We start from the raw sequence: 22,820 nt of genomic DNA, 5'->3' as shown, positions 1-22,820 counted from the left end.
GCTGCGCTGGCCTCGACTTACAAGTCGAGGTACCGAACCGAGCGGCGGCGGGGGAACGGAGACTCGTGGAGATTCGGCATGGGACAGGACAACGGCTGGGGGCTTGGGGAAGCCCCAGGTAAGTGAAACAATGTGTTTATTTTCTCTCTACAGTTCCGCTTTAAAGGGCACCAGAGCGGATCCAGAGCTAAAGTAAAGAAAAGATTCTATACATACCTGGGGCTTCCTATAGCCCCATACGCACGGATCGCTCCCACGCCGCCGTCCACCGCTGCCCGCATCTAGGAGAACTGGCTCCCGTCGGTGACGTCATCGGAGCCGCGCTATGCAGGAGAAGTGCGCCCTCTACATATCTCTCTATACACTGCTGCAGAGATACGCAAAGAGCGCACCTCTGCTACGCTAGACTGGCTCCGACTGACGGAACAGCGTGGAGCCGGTTCTCGTAGCTGCGGGCAGCGGTGGATGGCGGCGTGGGAGCGATCCGTGCGTATGGGGCTATAGGAAGCCCCAGGTATGTATAGAATCTTTTCTTTACTTTAGCTCTGGTTCTCTTTAAAGAGAATCTGTATTGTTAAAATCGCACAAAAGTAAACATACCAGTGCGTTAGGGGACATCTCCTATTACCCTCTGTCACAATTTTGCCACTCCTCACCGCATTAAAAGTGGTTAAAAACAGTTTTAAAAAGTTTGTTTATAAACAAACAAAATGGCCACCAAAACAGGAAGTAGATTGATGTACAGTATGTCCACACATAGAAAATACATTCATACACAAGCAGGCTGTATACAGCCTTCCTTTTGAATCTCAAGAGATCATTTGTGTGTTTCTTTCCCCCTGCAGCTATCTTCCACTGAAGTGTCAGGCTGTTTCTTCCTGCAGAGTGCAGACAGCTCTGCCTGTATGTAATTCCTCAGTATGTGAAAGCCCAGCCAGCTCAGAGGAGGATTTATCCAGCTTGTAAAAGATAAGAGAGAAGAGAGAAGCTGCTCTAATCTAAATAATACACAGGCAGTGTGCAGAGAGGGGCCTGGATGGGGGAGATGCATCACAGAACCACAACACTGAAGAACTTGGCAGCCTTCCAGACAGGCCTGACAAGTCTGACAAGAGAGAGATAAGTTGATTTATTACAGAGATGGTGATAGCAGAAAGTGCTGCAGTAAGCCAGAACAGATTAGAATAGCTTTTGGAACTTGTAGGATGATAAAAAACAGGATGCAATTTTTGTTACGGAGTCTCTTTAAGGACCAGGCACTTTTTTTCCATTCAGACCACTGCAGCTTTAATGGTTTATTGCTCGGTCATACAACCTACTATCTAAATTAATTTTACCTCCTTTTCTTGTTACTAATACAGCTTTCTTTAGGTGCTATTTGATTGCTGCTATGATTTTTAGTTTTTATTATACATCAAAAAAGACATGAATTTTGTCAAAAAAATGATTTTTTTAACTTTCTGTGCTGACATTTTTCAAATAAAGTAAAATTTCTATATAGATTTTTGTCTAAATGTATTGTGCTACATGTCTTTGATCAATACATAGAAACTTATTGGATTTTTTTTTGTTTGGGTAAAAGTTATAGAGTTTACAAACTATGGTGCAAAAAGTGAATTTCCCCAGTTTGAAGCATCTCTGACTTTTCTGAGCACCTGTCATGTTTCATGAGGTGCTAGAATTACAGGATAGTATAAATACCCCCCAAAGCCCCATTTTGGAAAGAAGACATCTCAAAAGTATTCACTAAGAGGCATGGTGAGTTCATAGAAGATTTTATTTTTTGTCACAAGTTAGCGGAAAATGACACTTTGTGACAAAAAAAAAAAACTAAAAAAGTTTCCATTTTTGCTAACTTGTGACAGAAAAAAAAAATGAAATCTGCCATGGACTCACCATGCCCCTCTTTGAAAACTTTGGGGCGTCTACTTTCCAAAATGGGGTCATTTGTGGGGTGTGTTTACTGTCCTGGCATTTTGGAGGTGCTAAATTGTAAGCACCCCTGTAAAGCCTAAAGGTGCTCATAGGACTTTGGGCCCCTTAGCGCACCTAGGCTGCAAAAAAGTGTCACACATGTGGTATCGCCGTACTCAGGAGAAATAGTATAATGTGTTTTGGGGTGTATTTTTAAACATACCCATGCTGGGTGGGAGAAATATCTCTGTAAATAAGAATGTTTTATTTTTTTACACACAATTGTCCATTTACAGAGATATTTCTCCCACCCAGCATGGGTATGTGTAAAAATACACCACAAAACACATTATACTACTTCTCCTGAGTACGGTGATACCACATGTGTGACACTTTTTTGCAGCCTAGGTGCGCTAAGGGGCCCAAAACCGTGAGGAGTAGTCTGGAAACCAAATGCCTCAAAATGACTGTTCAGGGGTATAAGCATCTGCAAATTTTGATGACAGGTGGCCTATGAGGGGCCGAATTGTGTGGAACCGTTCATAAGCAGGGTGGCCTCTTAGATGACAGGTTGTATTGGCACTGAAGTGCAGGAAGCGCAGGATGTTCTCAAATCGTGACCTGGACATGGCAGCAGAGAACATGGGCATGTGATGTATTGGGTGCGTAGAACAATAAGACCGCAATACATTCTTTTTGACTAGACCCATGTTAAGGAGAAACTTGGAGTGGTTTCCACCGAAAAGGCTGGGCATGGTAGTAGCTTCTTGGATTGGCGGTTGCGTATTGTGTGGCATAACGGTTGGTCTCAGCCACAATTAAGTCGTAGAGACCAGCAGTGATCAGAAAACAAAAATTCTGTCACTGTGGTGGGGCGGGTGAGGGTTTGGCCAGGTGACCAGAAGCCTGCAGGGGGCAGATTAGGGCCGGATCTTATGGATAGGAGTGCTAGGGGGTGATAGGTGGTGACAGGAGGTGATTGATGGGTGTCTCAGGGGGTGATTCAAGGGGAGAATAGATGCAATCAATGCACTGGGGAGGGGATCTGAGGGTTTGGCCGAGTGATCAGGAGCCCACACGGGGCAAATTAGGGCCTGATCTGATGGGTAGGTGTGCTAGGGGGTGACATGTGGTGACAGGACGTGATTGATGGGTGTCTCAGGGTGTGATTAGAGGGGGGAATAGATGCAAGCAATGCACTGGGGAGGTGATCAGGGGGGTCTGAGGGCGATCTAAGGGTGTGGGTGGTCAATTGGGTGCCCGCAAGGGGCAGATTAGGGTCTGATCTGATGGGTAGCAGTGACCAGGTGGTGACAGGGGGTGAATGATGGGTGATCAGCGGTTGATTAGAGGGGAGAACAGATGTAAATAATGCACTGGGTAGGTGATCGGGGGGGGGGGGGGGGGGGTCTGAGGGTGATCTGAGGCTGTGGGCGGGTGTTTGGGTGCCCGCAAGAGGCAGATTAGGGTCTGATCTGATGGGTAGCAGTGACAGGTGGTGACAGGGGGTGATTGATAAGTGATCAGGGTGTGATTAGAGGGGAGAATAGATGCAAGCAATGCACTGGTGAGGTGATCAGGGGGGTCTGAGGGCAATCTGAGGGGGTGGGCGGGTAATTGGGTGCCTGCAAGGGGCAGATTAGGGTATGATCTGATGGGTAGGTGTGCTAGGGGGTGACAGGTGGTGACAGGACGTGATTGATGGGTGTCTCAGGGTGTGATTAGAGGAGGGAATAGATGCAAGCAATGCACTGGGGAGGTGATCAGGGGGGTCTGAGGGCGATCTAAGGGTGTGGGTGGGCAATTGGGTGCCCGCAAGGGGCAGATTAGGGTCTGATCTGATGGGTAGCAGTGCCAGGTGGTGACAGGGGGTGATTGATGGGTGATTGATGGGTGATCAGCGGTTGATTAGAGGGGAGAACAGATGTAAATAATGCACTGGGTAGGTGATCGGGGGGGGGGGGGGGGGGCTGAGGGTGATCTGAGGCTGTGGGCGGGTGTTTGGGTGCCCGCAAGGGGCAGATTAGGGTCTGATCTGATGGGTAGCAGTGACAGGTGGTGACAGGGGGTGATGGGGTGATTAATAGGTGATCAGGGTGTGATTAGAGGGGAGAATAGATACAAGCAATGCACTGGCGAGGTGATCAGGGGGGTCTGAGGACAATCTGAGGGGGTGGGCGGGTAATTGGGTGCCCGCAAGGGGCAGATTATGGTATGATCTGATGGGTACCAGTGACAGGTGGTGACAGGGGGTGATTAATGGGTGATCAGTGGGTGATTAGAGGGGAGAGCAGATGTAAATAATGCACTGGGGAGGTGATCAGAGGGGGTCTGAGGGCGATCTAAGGGTGTGGGCGGGTGTTTGGGTGCCCGCAAGGGGCAGATTAGGGTCTGATCAGATGGGTAGCAGTGACGGGGTGATTGATAGGTGATCAGGGTGTGATTAGATGGGAGAAAAGATGTAAGCAATGCACTGGCGAGGTGATCGGGGGGGCAGGGCTGAGGGCGATCTGAGGGTGTGGGCGGGTAATTGGGTGTCCGCAAGGGGCAGATTAGGGTCTGATCTGATGGGTAGCAGTGACGGGGGGTGACAGGGGGTGATTGATGAATGATCAGTGGGTGATTAGAGGGGAGAACAGATGTAAATAATGCGCTGGGGAGGTGATCAGGGAAGGGGGTCTGAGGACGATCTGAGGGTATGGACAGGTGTTTGGGTACACACAAGGGGCAGATTAGGGTCTGATCTAATGGTTAGCAGTGACAGGTGGTGACAGGGGGTGACGGGATGATTGATAGGTGATCAGGGTATGATTAGAGGAAAGATGATCAGGGTGTGATTAGAGGGGAGAATAGATGCAAGCAATGCACTAGCGAGGTGATCAGGGGTGATCTGAGGGCGATCTGAGGGTGTGGGCGGGTAATTGGGTGCCCGCAAGGGGCAGATTAGGGTCTGATCTGATGGGTAGCAGTGACAGGTGGTGACAGGGGGTGATTGATGGGTGATCAATGGGTGATTAGAGGGGAGAACAGATGTAAACAATGCACTTGGGAGGTGATCTGAGGGCTGGTCTGCGGGCGATCTGAGGGTGTGGGTGGGTGATCAGGTGCCTGCAAGGGGCAGGTTAGGGTCTGATCTGATGGGTGGCAGTGACAGGGGGTGATTGATGGGTGATTGACAGGTGATCAGTGGGTGATTACAGGGGAAAAATAGATGTATACAGTACACAGGGGGGGGGGAGGATCTGAGGGTGTGGGGGGTGATCAGGAGCCCCCAGGGGGCATTTAGGACCTAATCTAAAATATAGCATTGACAGATAGTGACAGGGGGTGATTGATGGTTGATTAGGGGGGTGAATGGGTGCAAACAGTGGTCTGAGGGGGTGACCAGAGGGGGGTCTGAGGGGTGCTGTGGGCGATCAGGGGGCAGGATCAGTGTGCTGGTGTGTGTACTTACACAGCTGCCTCCTCCCCTGGTGATCCCTCGATCACTGGGACCACCAGGGGAGGAGGCAGCCTGTATAATACACTTTGTATACATTACAAAGTGTATTATACACTTTGTATGCAGCGATCGCAGGGTTAACAACCCGCCGGCGCTGCTAAATGGGCGGTGGGTGGGCGGAGCCTAATTCCAGCGGATGCGTGCGCATCGCTGTGTGTGATCCCCGGCTAATTAGTCCCCCAGGTGCTGCCACCGATCGGCGTTACGCGGTCCTGGGGGTGCCACTTTGCTGCCGCCTATTGGTAGTGGGCGGTCGGCAAGTGGTTAAACAATATTAAAGTATGGGGTAGAGGGAACCAGGTCAGGAGTACTTTAAGTTAGTCTCAGGTGCACTTTAAGCTTGCCATGTACTTGTAGATTGCCATCTGATGAGGCAAAACAATCTTTTTCTCTCTGATTGGAATCTATTCAGAAAGAATTGATTCCTACCTCACACAGCACATCGGTTTGTAATAGATTCCATCAGAGAATCTATTGAAATTTTATTGCACTATTTTGCTGCATTAAAATGCTATGGGCCATCAATCGATTATGAATCTTGCCTTGCCCCTATGAAAGACAATGAAGGATTAGGGCCAGTTCTCACAGTTAATTAAGCTGTGCGGTTACTACTTGGTTATTCGCCATGCTGCCACCATTCGGTTGCCATATAATACACCTGAGTAGACAGACGCTGCATGTCGGTTAGATATAAATGAGTGGGTTCCACCACTAGCCATGATTGCCCATAAATGCATGCTGGCTTTATGGAGCCACTCCTCAGCCAGTCATGTGAACTAATGCTTTATTGCTACATGGAGATAACACTAAGCCAGAGAATTACAAAACGTCATGAAACTCCTTAAATTGTGAACCTAAGATGTCATATACTTCCCAGATGAAAGGCAACAGCCATTTTTTTAAATATAATTTTAGGAAGTTAGGGCTAGGCATCAGGGGGTTGTTAATATTTGTGAAGTGTGTGTGTGTGGATGGGAGAGGGGGAAGTTAGGGTGAGACATAGGGAAGTTGGGGGAGGCTAGAGTTAAGGATGGGGGAGGGTTTTTGTTGGTTAGGCATCAGGAGGGTTAGGGTTGTGTATCAAGAGGAGGTTATTGTTGGGGCTAAGGTAAGTGTTAGGCATCAGGAAGAGGATAATGTTAGGCATAGGAAGGGGTGATTGTTTGATGGGGGGAAGTTAGTTTTAGAAATTAAAAAGTTGATTTTTGGGGGTGGGGTTATGCGTCAAAAAGGGATAATTGTTGGAGAGAAAGCTAGGAGTAAACATCAGGAAGTTGGCAATGTTGGGAGGAGGCTAGGCTAGGGATAAGAAAGTGTTTTTTGTTGGGGGGAAGGTTAGGGTTAGGCATCGAAAAAGGTTACTGTAAGTGCTAAGGTGATGGCTAAGCATCAGGAAGAGGTTAATGTTGGGAGGAGACTAGGGTTAGACATCAGGAAGGGGTAATTTTGGGAGGCAGTTTAGGCACAAGCAATGAGTTATTGCTGGGAGAGGTCAGGGATAGGCATGAGGAACTGGTTATTCTTGGTTGGGGTGGTAGGAGTTAGGCATCAGGAAGTCATTATTGTTTAAAGGGGAGGATAAGGTTAGGCATCAGGAAGAGACTAACATTGGGAGGAGCCTAGGGTTAGGCATCAGTAAGGGGTTATTGTTGTAAGAGAAGGTTGGGGTTAGACATCAGAAAGTTGTTAATGTTGGAGGGAGGCTAGGATTAGGGATGAGAAGGTGTTTTTGTTGGCGTAGGAGGTTATGGATGGTTAGGCATTAGGAAAGGGTTATTGTTGGGAGGAAGCTTAGGGTTAGATATCGAAAAATGTTTACCTTTAGGTAGGGCTAAGGTGAGCGCTATGCATCAATTTGAGGTTAATGCTGGGAGAAGATTAGGATTAGGGGTCAGGAATAGGCTATTACTTTTTTTTTGGGGGGGGGGGGGTCTAGGGTTAGGCATCATAAACTATAGGGTTAGGGTCTTTTATCAGGGAGGGGTTACTGTTAGTGTTAAAGTTAGGGTCAGGCATCAGAAGGAAGCTATTATTGGGAGGAAGGTTACCTAAGGTTAGTGTTAGGCATCAGAAGGGAGTTATTATTGGGAGGAAGGTTAGTGTTAGGCATCAGGAAGAGGTTAATGTTAGGCATAGGAAGCTGTGATTGTTGGGTGGGGTAAATTTAGGTTTAGAAATTAGGAAGCTGTTATTGTTTGGGTGGGTTAGGCTTTATAAAGGTATTATTGTTGGAGAGAAGGACAGGATAGGAGTAGACATCAAGAAGTTAGTAATGTTAGGAGAAGGCTTAGTAAGAAAGTTTTTTCTGTTGGGGGAAAGGTTAGGGTTAGGTATCGAGGGCTCAGCATCAGGAAGAGGTTAATGTAAGGAGGAGACTAGAATTAGGTAACAGGAAGGGGTAATTTTTTTTTTGGGGGGGGGGAGGCACCAGGAATTATTTACTGTTGGGGGAGATCAGGGATAGGCATGAGCAACTGGTTATTCTTGGTTGGGGAGGTATGGGTTAGGCATCAGGAAGTCATTATTGTTTAACCAGCTTGGCGGTAATGACGAGCTCAGCTCGTCCATTGACGCCAGGCTCGATATCTCAGCCCCTGGTGGGTCTTTTACAATTTTTTTTTCTAAACACACAGCTAGCACTTTTTTAGCTGCGTGTTTAATTCGATCGCCGCTGCTCGCCGCTGATCCGACCCCGAAAGAGGACCCCCCCCCCAGACCCTTAGCGCAGCCTGGCCAATCACCACCAGGCTGCGCTATGGGGTGGATCGGGACTTCCCCTGACGTCGATGACGTCATTCCGATCGTCGCCATGGTGACAAGGGAAGCCCTAACAGGTAATACCGTTCAGAGCGGGATTTCCTGTTAGGTATGATCGCCGACGGCGATCGGAGGGGTGGGAGGGATAGCGCAGGGATGGGGGAATCATGTAGCTAGCGCTGGGATGGAGAATCCTGTAGCTAGCGCTAGGCTAGCTACATGATACAATAAAAAATTAGGTGAAAAAAACCCACCAGCGGCCGAGTGCCGCAAAAAAACAAACCGCCATGGTGGTTAAAGGGGAGGATAAGATTAGGCATCAAGAGGAGGCTAACATTGGGAGGAGGCATCAGTAAGGGGTTATTGTTCTAAGAGAAGGTTATGGTTAGACATCAGGAAGTTGGTAATGTTGGAGGGAGGCTAGAATTAGGGATGAGAAGGTGTTTTGGGGGGGAGGAGGTTATGGATGGTTAGGCATTAGGAAAGGGTTATTGTTGGGAGGAAGATTAGGGTTAGATATAAAAAAAAAAGTTTACTTTTAGGTAGGGTTAAGATGAGCGCTATGCATCAGGATGAGGTTACTGCTGGGAGAAGATTAGGGTTAGGGGTCAGGTATAGACTTTCATTTTTTTTTTTGGGGGGGGGGTTATAGGGTTAGGCATCATGATCTGTTTTTGGGGGGGTTATAGGGTTAGGGTCTTGCATCAGGGAGGAGTTATTATTGGGAGGAAAGTTACCTAAGGTTAGTGTTATGCTGGGGATACACGGATTGACCCCAGCCCCGTCCCCGCTCGTCTGCGTGTGCGCACGGATCGATTACCGCTCGTCCCCGCCGGTGCTTTCTTATCAGCGCTCGATTCCCTGCCATTGTCCGCCGGTGGGGATCGAGCGGGCGAGGGTCGAGCAGCTTGATCGGGCCAGTAGAATATTATCACCTGGCCGGATCAACTGGTCGATACACGGTACAGAAACGTACCGTGTATACCCAGCATTAGGCATCAGGATGAGGTTAATGTTAGGCATAGGAAGGGGTGATTGTTGGGTGGGGCAAAATTAGGGTTATAAATGAGGAAGCTGTTAATGTTAGGTGGTGGATTAGGTGTCAGAAAGGGACTTCTGTTTGGAAAGAAGGATATGAGTTGTCATCAGGAAGTTGGCAATGTTGGGAGGAGGCTAAGTTAGGAATGAGAAAGTGTTTTTGTTGTGGGGAAAGTTAGGGTTAGGTATTGAAAATGGTTACTGTTAGGGCTAAGGTAAGGGGTACATGGCATCTCGGCGCCAGGCAGTTCGGCGCAGGGCGAGCCGAATGATGGCTCTCCTTTCTGCCGCTAAACTCCGAGGTGGCATTAAATACTATTCCCCCTCCGAGTTGTCGACACTCTGAAGGAGATGTAATTCGGGGTCTGGCAGACGCTGGAACCCCGAATTACCATTACGCGGGGTGCACAGCATAGCATTGCTGCTATGACTGCGCCCAGCTTCAGCACATGGCGCTCAGCGCCTCGTGCCGACATAACCGGCTTCGAAGGTGAGGGCTCAGCATCAGGAAGAGTTTAATGTTATGAGGAGACAAGAATTAGGTATCAGGAAGGAGTAATTTTTGTTGGGATTAGGCACCAGAAATTAGTTATTGTTGGGGGAGTTCAGGGATAGGTGTGAGGAACTGGTTATTGTTGGTTGGGGTGGTAAGGGTTAAGCATCAGGAAGTTGTTATTGTTGGAGGGAAGCTAGGGTTAAGGATGAGAAAGAGGTTTTGTTGAAGGAGGAAGTAATAGGTATTAGGAAAGGGTTATTGTTGAGTGGAAGTTTAGGGTTAGATATCGAAAAACTTTACTTTTATGGTTAAGTTGTGGGCTATGCATCATAAAGGGGTTAATGCTGGGAGAAGATTAGGGTTAGGGATCAGAAATAGATTTTTTTTGGGGGGGGGGGGGTGTATAGGGTTAGGCATCAGGAACTAGTTATTTTGGGGTGGGGAGATTAGGGCTGTGCATCAGGCAGGGTTTACTGTTAGTGTTAAAGTTATAGTCAGACATTAGCAGGGGGCTATTATTAGGAGGAAGGTTAGGGTTATGTATCAAGAAGTGGTTATTTGTTGGGGCTGGGGTTAGTGTTAAGCATCAGGTAGAGGATAATGTTAGGCATAGGATGGGGTGATTCTTGGGTGGGGGGAAATAAGAGTTCGAAATTAGGAAGCTGTTAATTTGGGCGGGGGGTTGGCGTCAGAAAGCGATTATTGTTGGAGAGAAGGATAGGTGTAGACATCAGGAAGTTAGTAATGTTGGGAGGAGGCTAGGTTAGGGATGAGAAAGTGTTTTTGTTGGTTGGAAGGTTAGGTTTAAACAATGAAAAAAGGTTTCTGTTAGGGCTAAGGTGAGGGCTAAGCGTCAGGAAGAAATTAATGCTGGGAGAAGGTTAGGGGTAGCATCATGAACTGGTTATTTTGGGGTGGGGAGTTCGGGTTTTGCTGTAGGAAGGGGTTACTTACTGTAAATGATAAAGTTAGAGTCAAGCTTCAGGAGGGGGTTATATTTTGAGTTGAAGGTTAGGGTTTTGTACCAGGAAGGGTTTGTTGTTGGGGGAGGTTAGGGTTAGGAATCAGGAAGGGTTTAATGTATGTTAGGGAGGGGAGATAAAATTAGGCATCAGGAAGGGGTTATTTTGGAGTGGAAGATTAAGGTTAGGCATTATAAATAGATTATTGTTTTAGGAGAGGTCAGAAATATGCACCAGGGACTGGATATTGTGAATGTGTGTGTGTGTGTGTGTGTTTGTGGGGGTTGGGGGTGGATTTAGGCACTAGCAAGGGGTTCATGTTGGCGGAGGCTAGAGTCAGGCACCAGGAAGGGGCTAGTGTTGGGGTAACGGTTATGGTTAGGTATTCAGAGATGGTTATAGTTGAGGGAAAGGTCAGGGTTAGTCATCAGGAAATGTTATTGTTGGATGAAATTAGGGTTAGGCATCAGGAAGAGGCTAATGTTGGGGGGGCTAGAGTTAGGGTTATTGCTGAGGGTAAGAGGTTAGGGATAGGCATTGATAATGTGTTATTGGGCAGCACGGTGGCATAGTGGTTAGCGCTCTCGCCTTGCAGCGCTTGATCTTCGGTTCGAATCCCAGCCAGGTCAACATCTGCAAGGAGTTTGTATGTTCTCCCTGTGCCTGCATGGGTTTCCTCCGAGCACTCCGGTTTCCTCCCACATCCCAAAAACATACAGATAAGTTAATTGGCTTTCCCCTAAAAAAAAAGAAATTGGCCCTAGACTATGATACATATGCTACGCTATGCATACATAGACATATGACTATAGTAGGCATTAGATTGTGAGCCCCTCTGAGGGACAGTTAAGTGACAAGACAATATACCGTACAGCGCTGCGGAAGATTTTGGTGCTATATAAATACTAAAATAATAATAATAATTGTTGGGGGGAGATTATAGCTTGGCATCAGGAATAGGTTTTTGTTAGGCAGAAGGTTAGGGTTTGGCATAAGAAAGGGGTTAATGTCAGGGAGGTAATATTTAGTCATCAGGAGATGGTTATTGTTGAGCCCAAGGTTAGGTTACCAGGAACAGTTTAAAGCTGGAGGAGGGGGATTAGGATTAGGCACAAGGAAAGGGTCATTGTGGGGTGGGAGGTTAGAGTTTGACATTAGAAATAGACTACTGTTGTTGGGGAGAATTCAGAACTATGTTCTAGTATAGTTGTTGTTGGTTTTTTTTTGTTTTTTTTTGGGGGGGGGGGGGGGATAGGTAGGCATCAGGAAGGGGTCCATGTTGGGGGAAGCTAGTTATGCATCAGAACTCTGGGCTATTGTTGAGTGGAGGTTAGAGTTAGGTATCAGGTGATGGTTATTATTGAGGAAAAGGTTATTGTTGGGGCTAAGGTTGTGGTTATACATGAGGAACAGGTTAGGGGGTGAGGGGTTGGATTTTGCATCAGAAAGAGGTCATTGTTGGTGGAAGGTTAAGGTTAGGCAACAAAAAGGGGTTATTGTTGGGGTTAAGGTTAGGGTTGTGCATCAAGAATAGGTTAAGATTGGAGAAAAAGAGGTTAGGGTGAGGCATCAAATAGCTGTTGTTGGTGGAAAGTTAGGGTTTGGCACCAGGAAGGGGTTATTGTTGAGGGGAGGAGATCAGGGATAGGCATTAGAAACATATGTTTGTTGAGGGTGAGGGTTTTGGCTTCAGAAAGGGGTTATTGTTAGGAGGAAGGTTTGCAGTAGGCATCAGTAAAAAGGTTTTTTGTTTTTTGGTGGGGGGGGGGGGGGGAAGAGAAGGTGAGGAGTTTGTATTATGACGAGGCAATGGTTATGGAGGAGTTGGGCATCAGGAAGGGATTACTGTAAGGGTGGAAGTTAGGATTAGGCATCATGAAGAGGTTAATGTTAGGGACAGGTTAGGGATATGGACAGGAGGGCGATACTGTTGTGTGGGGGAGAAAGGTTAGGAAGGGGTAATTGTGAAGGGAATATAAGGGTTAGGAAACAGGAAGGTGTTGTTTTTATTGTGTGTTGGGGGGGGGGGGGGAGTTATTGCTGTTGTTGGATTTTGCCATCAGAAAGTGGTTATCTGGGGGGATAAGGTGAGGAGTTTGTATTAGGAAAGAGATAGGTTGTGGAGGAGGTTAGGGTTAGGCAACAGGAAAGTGTAATGTTAGGGGGCAGGTTAGGATCAGGCATCAGGAGGTGGTTATTGTTATGTGGCGAGTTTTGTTATTATTGTGGGGTGGGGTTTTGCATCAGGAAGGTGTTCTTTTTGGGCGAGGAAGTGTTAGGCATCAGAAAGGGGTATTGTGGACGGAAGGATAGGGTTGGGCATCAAAAATGTGTCCTTTTTTTAAGGCAGCAGGAAGTGGATATTGTAAGGGGATGTAGAATTAGGAGGTTTTATTTTGGGGGGAGGTTAGGGTTAGGCAACAGGTAGGGGTTATTGTTATTGGGATAAAGATGGTAGCCTGCATGCTTCAACCACTTAAGGTTTCCTTTAACCCCTAGCCTGTACCATTTACTATCTTCTTCTTCTTCACTCATATACAGCACAAATGATTGTGATTGTCTTGATAGACAGTTCGGAGTGGGCACAGGCTCCTGCTGTCCTCTCCTTCCTCTTCAGTCATCTGCCATGTGAGAGCAATCAGCTAACCTTACAACTTCTGTGTCTGTCTCACAGTGGGGAACGGAAAGTCATACAGGCACGCACCTGGGGCCAATTAAGGCAAGGCATCAAAGCCAATATTAATTCACCTGTGGAAAGAAAGATGCATACTCACCTCCTCTTTACATTATCACTGCTGCAGAGTCTCGATATATCTAGGTCATCGTTTCTCTTACTGTTAGGTTCTTGGCAAGGTGAGGCGGTGGCTTTGAGCGAGAGGACCACGGGCATCTCACCTTCCTTAATACTACAGAGTGAGTAAGCAGTGACCAGAAATAGACTCTGCTGCAGATATATTTGATACAGACATTTCCCTGAATTCCTCTGGACGGTGTTTTCCCACACATGCCCTCAAGAAGACTCACCAATGGAACCTGCTATGCAGAGCTCTCAGGAATACGCACTAACTCTGTGTGCCACCACAAAACATGATCCAATTATTGATGAAACTTTAGCAAAACAGAGCACCTTCAGACCAAAGATGAGGATCTGCCAGCTGTGCTATCGCGAGGAAGGAGGGAAACGGAGGTACAGTAGTTTCATTTTTGCCTGGAGGATACAACCTCCTCTGAGGTTTCTTATGGTTTCTGATGACCTCCAACCTAAAATTACAACCCTGGAAACTGGAGTCTCTTAGAGGAAGACAGTATGGACTGCCCAGGAACTTCCTACCTTACTACAGGCAGATTATGAATTTGTAGCTTGTTTTCCACAGCTGGCTTAATTCAGAAAACGTGGACACTTCCATATCACGGTCTCTGTAAGGAATCCTGTGGTGCAACTGTTTTACATGAATTTGTTTTACAAGCTTACTTTTTTTTAGCCACCCTGAAGTTTTACTAAAATTCTGGGCTTGCTTACTGGAACCACAAATTAGGCATGTACTGCCTTCTGGGTACAAGAGCGCTAGCTATTAGAGAACTGCGGCCAACCTTCTTGGATAGTGTGGGGAAGGTACCTCTGTGACGTTTTACTGTTGTCTGAATACCCATTTCAGTGATTTCCGTTGACTTCTTGTCTGGGTGGAAGTAAGCAGAAATCTTACCAGCTGGACCACAAGCAGCAGTAACAGCATATTTTGTAGGAAATTAGGGAAGGCTTTATAACTTCTGTCAAGTAGTTATTGGTTTCATTTTATTTCTGAAAACAGTTTTCCTTCATTTCCTGTTCAGGAAGAAATGAAGGAGGCAGAAAGTGAAGAAAAAACTATTCAGACAGGTACTGCCTCTGCCTGTGAAGCATGAGGTCATGAGTTCGACTCCCAGGTCAGAAAAAAAAGACAACCAAAGTTTCTGATCTCCTCCTTCCTCTAATCAACACTAATTAAAATATTTTTACCTCATTTCTTGATGTAGCCACACATTAACTGTGTAAATGCAGCAGCCTTTTCATTCCATGTGCAGCGGCATCTCCCATGTGTAATATGTGTATACAGCAGCCCTGCTCATGTACAGCCCCCTTGGGCAGCAGCTCTCCTCTCCTGTGTGTTGTTTCCCACTTGCAACATCCTTTTTCCATTTGCAGCAACCTCTCTTTTAAATGCAGCAACACCTCTTCCATGACAGTTGCCTCCTTGGTAACAACTGCCTTAGGCCCATGTCTTTAGAGTATCAGGTTAGTGTTCTGTAGCTTTCTGATTGGTTGGTTGTGATAGTGTACCACTTCTACCTTCTCAGGGCAAGTTCTAGACTTTTTGCCGCCTGAGTAAAACTTGTTAAGATGCCCCCCCCCCATAGGTAGTATAATTGCCCCTAGTGTAGGTAACCTGGAGGGGGTAGCAGCCAGGAAGGGGGAGCAGCGGGCACAGCGGTGGGGGAGAGGGGGGGGGGTCAGACCCCCTCCTCCCTCACCTGAGGCTCCCTTCTCCAGCTATCTGCCCTGCATTACCATCAGCAGCGAGTGGGGAAGCAATGACACGTCCTGCAATGCCGCCGACTGTAGTGCGGAAATATAGTGAGCAGCATTGGAGGAAGTGACACGAGCGGAAGGGGGTGAGTCATTGCTTCCCCACTCGCTGCTGATGGTAATCCTGGGCAAATAGCTGGAGGGGGAGCGCAGATGAGGGAGCATAATTTCTATTGAATAAATTGATCATGCTACTAACCAATAACTTCTGTTGCTGCTAACTGATAAGCAGTTAAGCTATAGCTATACTTCTCTAGACTAGGATGCATACACAGATCCAATTTTGATTGGCCAGCCACTGGCCAAATTTGCTACTTTCATTTAGTATGAGGTCCAACAGATTTTGAATACCATGAGCAGATTGGGCAGGTAAGCTCCTATACTACATGGAACTGGTAAAATTGGCCATTGATTAGCCAATCAAAATTGGAAGTGTATATGCAACCTAAAGGCTGGTACACACCTTCAATTTTGATTGGCCAATAACTGACCAATTTTACCACCTCCATGTAGTATGAGGGTCATCAGATATGGAATATTATGAGCAGACTATGTAGGGAAACCCTCATACTACATGGAGGTGGTAAAATTGGTCAATAATTAACCAATCATAATTGAAAGTGTGTACCAGGCTTAAGGGTGGGTAGACCAGTCAATTCTGATTGGCTGATGATGATGATTACCTACACAATCTGTTCATAGCATTCAAAATCTGCTGACCCTCCTACTACATGGAAGTGGTCAAATGTGCCAATCATATGCCAATCAAAATTGGATGTGTGTATGCTACCTAAAGCCTGGTACATACCCTCAACCTTGATTGGCCAATCACTGACCAATTTTACCTCCTACATGTAGTATGAGAGCTTATCTTCACAATCTGCTCATTGTATTCAAAATCTGTTGCCGCCATACTACATGGAGATGGTAAAATGGGTCAGTGATTGGCCAATCAAAATTGAAAGTGTGTACCAGGCTTTAGACTGAGAAGGACAATGATTAATTAAATCATAAACCCTATACACACTTTCAATTACGATTGGTCACTGACCAATCTTACCACCTTCATGCAGCATGAGGGTCTACCTACACAATCTGCTCATAGTATTCAGTATCTGTTCACCCTCATACTGCATGGAGGTGGTAAAATTGGTAGATGATTGGCCAATCATAATGGAAAGTGTGTACCAGGCTTAAGGCTAGGTTCACACATAAAAAGGCGTAGTATTTTCCAGACAGGAGGCCGGTGGACAAACGGAAACCAAAGGGACCCATTCACACATGTGCATTTGAAACGCAGACTCTGGCTCCATTCAGAAAATTGTATTGCAAAGCTCCGACCTGCATGATTTATGGATGTGTGTGCTGTCATTGTCCACGGAGCTGCACAAGTATAGTGTGAACCTAGCCTTAAAGGAGTACAGTAGGGGGGTAGGGGAAAAAAGAGTTGAACTTACCTGGGGCTTCTAATGTCCCCGCGCAGCCAGTCCCAATGCACCAGTCCCCGCCTCTGGTTCACGTCCAGAATTTGCAGATTTAAAATTGGAAGACCACTGCGCCTGCGCGGCCGCATCCTCGCTCCCGCTGACGTCACCGGCAGTGTACTGTGCAGGCCCAGTACGTTCTGCAGCAGTACTCTCCTGGTGACAACAGCGGGAGCGAGGACACGGCCGCGCAAGCAGTGGTTTTTTGACGTTAAAGTTGCAAATTCCGGAATTGAGCTGGCAGCGGGGACTGGAGCATCGGTGAGTAGCTGCGCGGGGACAGGACGTCTGCGGGGGACCATTAGAAGTCCCAGGTAAGTTCAACTCTTTTTCCCCCCTACCCTCCTACAGTAGTCCTTTAAGAAGAAGGAAAACAGCAAACAAGTTAGAATCCTAGTAACAGCTCTAAAATACACCTTCATTTCTGCAAACCATGAAAAATGTGCCATAGCTGCTCACAGGGGTGTAAATACAGCCATAGCACACAAGGCAGCTGCTCAGGTGCCCCTCGTTGCCTGGTTACACATTTATGCAGGCAGCAATAGCATATGGAAAATACCATTCAGAATTTCTGTACAACTGCTGCAAAAGCAATGAATATGTTGGACAGCAATGTCTGTTATTGACTTAGAGGGTTGCAGGTCTTGCTAGTGGGATAGTCTTTGAGGTTCAGAAGTCGGAGGCCCTGTAATTACTTTCCTGTGAGCCCCCATCATACATAGCCATCTCCAAACCTGTGTATGTTTTACATTTTTTGATAAATTGGTGTTTTCCAAAATGTTATGATGATCACAAGTAAGGTTTACTTCCATTCTTGGCCATCAATGATACAATCTTGATTGTACAAGCTTACCAAATCTATGTAGTAGGAGGGTAAACTGAGTGAGTGTACTTTTAATTTGTAGTAGAATGGTAAACTGAGTGAGTGTATTTTAGGTAGTCCCTCATGTTGCATAGAAGTGGTAAGATTGCACAGTGGAGATTGCTGGCCATACACTGTGAAATTTGATTCTACAATATCTACCCAATCTTACCACATTTATGTACCATAAGGGCCTGTATGAACAATGGATGCAAATCAAATCCAATGTGTTTGCTCTCATATTGCAAATATGTTGGTGAGCATGTACAAGCATATTGTATTGGGCATGGCCAGAGTTAAAGGGTACCTGAACTGATAAGTGACATGGGTCCTGATGCACCAAACGGCGGTGAAGATGAGCACAGCAATTTTACCAGTACTAACGCACCACCCGTTAGCCGATTAGCACCATACTATACATTACCACAGCAACGTGCAATGTATCTCGGCAATGTGCTGCCTGCGCCCAGCAACTTTATTGCCATTTAGTGCATAATGGCCCATACTCACGGGCAACTTTTTGGGCCTGGCGCCAGCACACGTGAGCGTGTGGGCGACAGGCCGACGACAGCTCCTCGCCAGGTCCCTCCGCGCACACACGCGGAAGAGGCACCAGCGGCGCGACGGAAGCTGTCGCCGACGTTCCTCCTCCCCCCGCCGGAAGCTCCGTATTCCTCAATGGAGGTTGCTGTCGCCAGGCGATTGAGTAGTTCAATCGCCTGGCGACATCAGCGACGAGCGACAGTTCGGGGTGCGCGCCCATGCAACGGCGCATACTCACGGGCGACCTGTCGCCGCAACACGTGCGCGCCGCGTGTTGCGGCGACAATTGTAGCCCGTGAGTATCGGCCATTAGACCCATGATGAGATACACAAAGATACATGTTGTACTTAACCTGTTTAGAATTTTTCTGTGTTTACTTTCCAAGGGTAGTTCTTTATCTATGCAAATGAAGCAGTTTAATTGCAGTCCAGTCCAGTGGTAGCTCTCCTGAAAAGTGAATAGAAGCCAGCACAGCTGTGTCTGGTTGATCAAACTCCCCTGATAACAGGATAACACTGCAATTATTCCTGTCTGTGTTGGAGCTGAATGAACCAGACTTCATGTCACACTGACATTGCTTCTGTTTATACTTCATATTAGAATTGCAGCCTTGTGTAAGTGAGACACCAGGAAAGTTCTATTCACCATTAGTACTACACATACAATGAATTAATCTCATAGGTTTATTTTCAGTTCTGGTTTGCTTTAAGCCAGCCATGCTTGTAATGTTACGATCTGTTATGCCCAGTAGTTCTTGATGAAATGCATGGAAAAGAAGTAATTGATATGTCACACAGCATCCACTGATTCCCATCAGGTTTAAGACAAAATCTGATGGAAAGCAGTTGCTCAATGCAAGGCAAAGCTATACGCCAATTTCTGTATGTGCCACTGTGCCAGTCTCACCCCTGAGTCATCAAGTGCTTGGTATAAACAATGACGTTTTATCACATTAATTCCAAAACAGTGAACACATTTCAGGCAAACAATGGCTAGATTATACCTTGCTACCTGTACCAAGATGTGAAAAATAACTATAATTACAGCTCATTTGTGTTTGTCCCTTTAAATTCATTAAAGGAAACCTACAGTGAGAGGGATATGGAGGCTGACATAATTATTTTTTAAAAATACCAGTTGCCTGGCTGTCCTGCTGATCATCTGCCTCTTAGTCATAGACTCTGAACAAGCATGCAGATTAGATGTTTCTGTCAAGATTAGCTATATGCTTGTTTCAGGTATGTGATTCAGACACTACTGACCAGAAAGATCAGCAGGACTGCCAGGCAACCGGTATTAGCACAGATATCAGATAAAATACTTTTTACAGTAGGGTGGGGAAGGTTAGACCTGTGAAGTTTATTGCCATAAATTACCCTGTGCTTTCTGTACAGATGATTGTTATTCCTCAACAGGAAGTGATGGTTACTTGTTTTGGTGGGGGCACTAACAGCAATAACAACCTGATAGGGATCTGAACTCCTCCTGACTTTAGTGAAAGCCTAAAGATGGCCACACACCATACAATTTTCATGCAATCTAGCTTTACAATCAATCACCAAGTGCTGTTATACTACATGGATGTTGGTAAGATTGTATAAAAATTGTACAGTTAGATTGCATGAAAATTGTATGGTGTGTGGCCAGTTTTATGTTTTGTTTTTTTCTGCTTTTAGATAGAACAAGGAAGGGTTAGAGCCCTTTACTGGAAATTTCACTTTTCCTTTTCTTTTCTCATGGGTATCAAAGAACAGGGAATGATGAAAATTCTCAACAAGGGTACAGACTGCAATAAAAAAAATCTTGTGTGAAAGTGAATGTGAACCATTAGGGTTTTGATTGCATGTGGTGACCCTGTTGGGGAAATTTTCCACAGTTTTGTCCCATGCACAGAGAATCATAAAAGAAAAAGAGAAAATATTCCAATTTGTTGTAGCACAGATAGCAATAATGAACTTACAGGTTGTAACCGTTCTCCAGACTATTTAAAACTGACAAAAAACCCTTTAAGTTGTTTTTTTCAACTTGAAAAAAATCTCCTTTAAGAATGTTATGGTACACCTGGCACATACAAGCTGACTAGGCCACATGTCACTTCTCCTTCCAGCCTGTAGGGGGCCCTGTGACAGTTCTGAACTGAGCTGATGGAGAAATAAGAGATGGTCAGAGGAATGTTAATAATTTTGAGATGATGCAAACATTATGTTAATTTAATGTCAGATTATGCAACGTGGAATTTGACCATCCCCGTTCCAGAAGCTGATCATTTTGATTGTTCCAGTTCCAAGCTGCCTAAATACACATTGAATTAACATAAAATCTGAATAAACTCAAAATTCATAGCATCTCACTGAGCATGTCTAAATAGGAGCGTTTGAGCATTTGATGCTGGTGCTGGACATCTCTATTGATTAGGGGACAACAACGGCAGCTGAATGGGAGCTGGATACAAGATCACGTGTATGACGGCATCTTCCATCCTAGCTGTTTGACATCTATCGCCCTACACAAAGCCCCCATACATGGACTGATCATAGATGCAAATATTTACACATGACCCATCTTAGCCAATAATTGTCCCATGTATGGTCTACAGGTGAGGGAAACACTTTAAGCACATGTACATGAATATGAAGGCATCATTAGTCAGATGAAGCATTTGTCAACTAACACACATTAGAATTCAAATGGCTACATACACACTGTATAGGGGTTAATATCTTCTGCTCCAGAAAGGGACAACCAATCAGAACCCTTACAAGTCATCAGCCATAAGCTGACAATCAAAGCTGAGAGCAGCAGATTGAGGTAGAAGGCCACTCAAACCATCATTTTAAACAAGCAGACAGCACTATCCCAACACGTTAGGAGATGGATGGAATCAAATTTATTTAAATCGTTTTATGGATCCTGACAGCCATTTATTTACTGTCAGGTTTCTTTTTGTTTATTATTAGGAAGGAATACCATAAATAATTTGAACCCACAAGTAGAATACTTAAGGCAACGTTTGCAGTGTCCCAACTTTGCGCCAAGAGTCAAGTTCCTTCCGGGAGGAATTCAGTCCAGTCCAATTCAATGTCCCAGTATTGCGATTAATAAAAGCAGCGAGGGTACAGCACACAGCGGCAAAGGCTCAATGCAAACTCACGTTTAGGTATGTTGGTCATGCCAGCAGCCATAGGTTAAATAAAGCCTGTGAGCTAATGCTGCTAGGACACATGAAACACTTCACTGACACCGACTGCTTTTGGCTCTTTCAAGGTAGAAAAATATTGACGCTACTTTTCCGCTAGAGTGTACATTAACATTTGAGAGATGATCCCTAGTATTTGTGTAAAGTGTGCAAGACTTTAGTCTTAGTTACCTTCATCATCATCATCATCGTCGTCATCATCATCATCGTCACCTTGTTTTTGTGCTTTGTCATCATCATCGTCATCATCATCATCGTCGTCGTCGTCATCATCATCATCATCATCATCATCATCGTCGTCATCATCGTCGTCATCATCATCCTGCTTTTTTACAACTTGATCATCATCGTCGTCATCATCGTCGTCGTCATCATCATCATCTTTGTCGTCATCTTTGTCGTCATCATCATCATCGTCGTCATCATCGTCGTCATCATCCTTGTCGTCGTCATCGTCGTCATCATCATCATCGTCGTCGTCATCATCGTCGTCGTCATCATCATCGTCGTCATCGTCGTCATCTTTATCATCATCTTTATCATCTTCATCATCATCATCGTCGTCATCATCATCGTCATCATCATCATCATCGTCATCATCATCTTTATCATCATCTTTATCATCGTCGTCATCATCGTCGTCATCATCATCGTCGTCATCATCATCGTCGTCGTCATCATCATCGTCATCATCATCTTTATCATCATCTTTATCATCGTCGTCATCATCGTCGTCATCATCATCGTCGTCATCATCGTCGTCATCATCATCGTCATCATCATCATCATCTTTGCCATCTCCATCATGGTCTACATGATCATCGTCATCATCGTCGTCATCATCGTGTGCCACACCTGGGGCCTGGGCATGTGCTCCGGGTAATAAATGCACCTGGAATGAGCAAATAGCTGTGATCAGAAGACACAACAGCCACACTTTCTGTGAGGCCATCCTGGTACAAAACAAGAGTACTTAAGTCCTGACTGTGTCCACCAGCAGATTCACTCTGTCCTGCAATTCCACAAAGCCTGCCAAGACGACAACAAGTTGAGGAAAGAAAGGTTGTAGTGCTTTGATTCAGTTAAATCCCAAGCATGAAGAACCAGTTCACATTCCCAATAAAATAATCCAATAAAAGGACTTCTTGGGTGGGAGACAGCAAGCCAGACGTCAGCAGGGAACAGCAACTCTGAGGAAGAAAAGTGCCTTGGGAAAAAGAGACCTGTGAACAGGCTTAGGCGATTGACAGCAGCAGATGTACAAAAGAAAACTTCTGTCTCTCAGCCAATAGCCGCAGAGGAAGGGGCTTTTTTCCTGCTCTTCCATGCCGCTAATATAGAAAGAGATGATGGCACATATCCCTTCATGACCATATTTGTGATCTACACTGTGCAAAAGGTCACTGAAGGCAGCCCTGAGACAAGTTACTAGTAAGTCAGAAATGCTTCAATTGGACAGCTATACTTAGTCCTTATCGGTCTCCCCCAGTACTTTTCATTG

The 22,820-nt window shown here is 45.8% G+C and overlaps 1 protein-coding gene across 1 annotated transcript in view; it reads right to left on the bottom strand.

The window, feature by feature from the left end:
- The window catches only part of LOC137521626 (sarcoplasmic reticulum histidine-rich calcium-binding protein-like), a 76,022-nt gene extending 53,414 nt beyond the window's left edge, over positions 1–22,608 (bottom strand). The window contains exon 1 of the mRNA XM_068241125.1: positions 21,491–22,608. Within this exon, the coding sequence (XP_068097226.1) occupies positions 21,491–22,271 (781 nt within the window). The 5' untranslated portion in view covers positions 22,272–22,608. The remainder of the gene's footprint in view (positions 1–21,490) is intronic.
- Positions 22,609–22,820: the final 212 nt, after the last annotated feature.

The sequence above is a fragment of the Hyperolius riggenbachi genome, chromosome 6 (genome assembly GCF_040937935.1).
Source record: "Hyperolius riggenbachi isolate aHypRig1 chromosome 6, aHypRig1.pri, whole genome shotgun sequence".
Lineage (NCBI taxonomy): Eukaryota > Metazoa > Chordata > Amphibia > Anura > Hyperoliidae > Hyperolius > Hyperolius riggenbachi.
The sequence above is the reverse complement of the archived record's forward strand: the minus strand, read 5'-3'. Positions and strand labels throughout refer to the sequence as shown.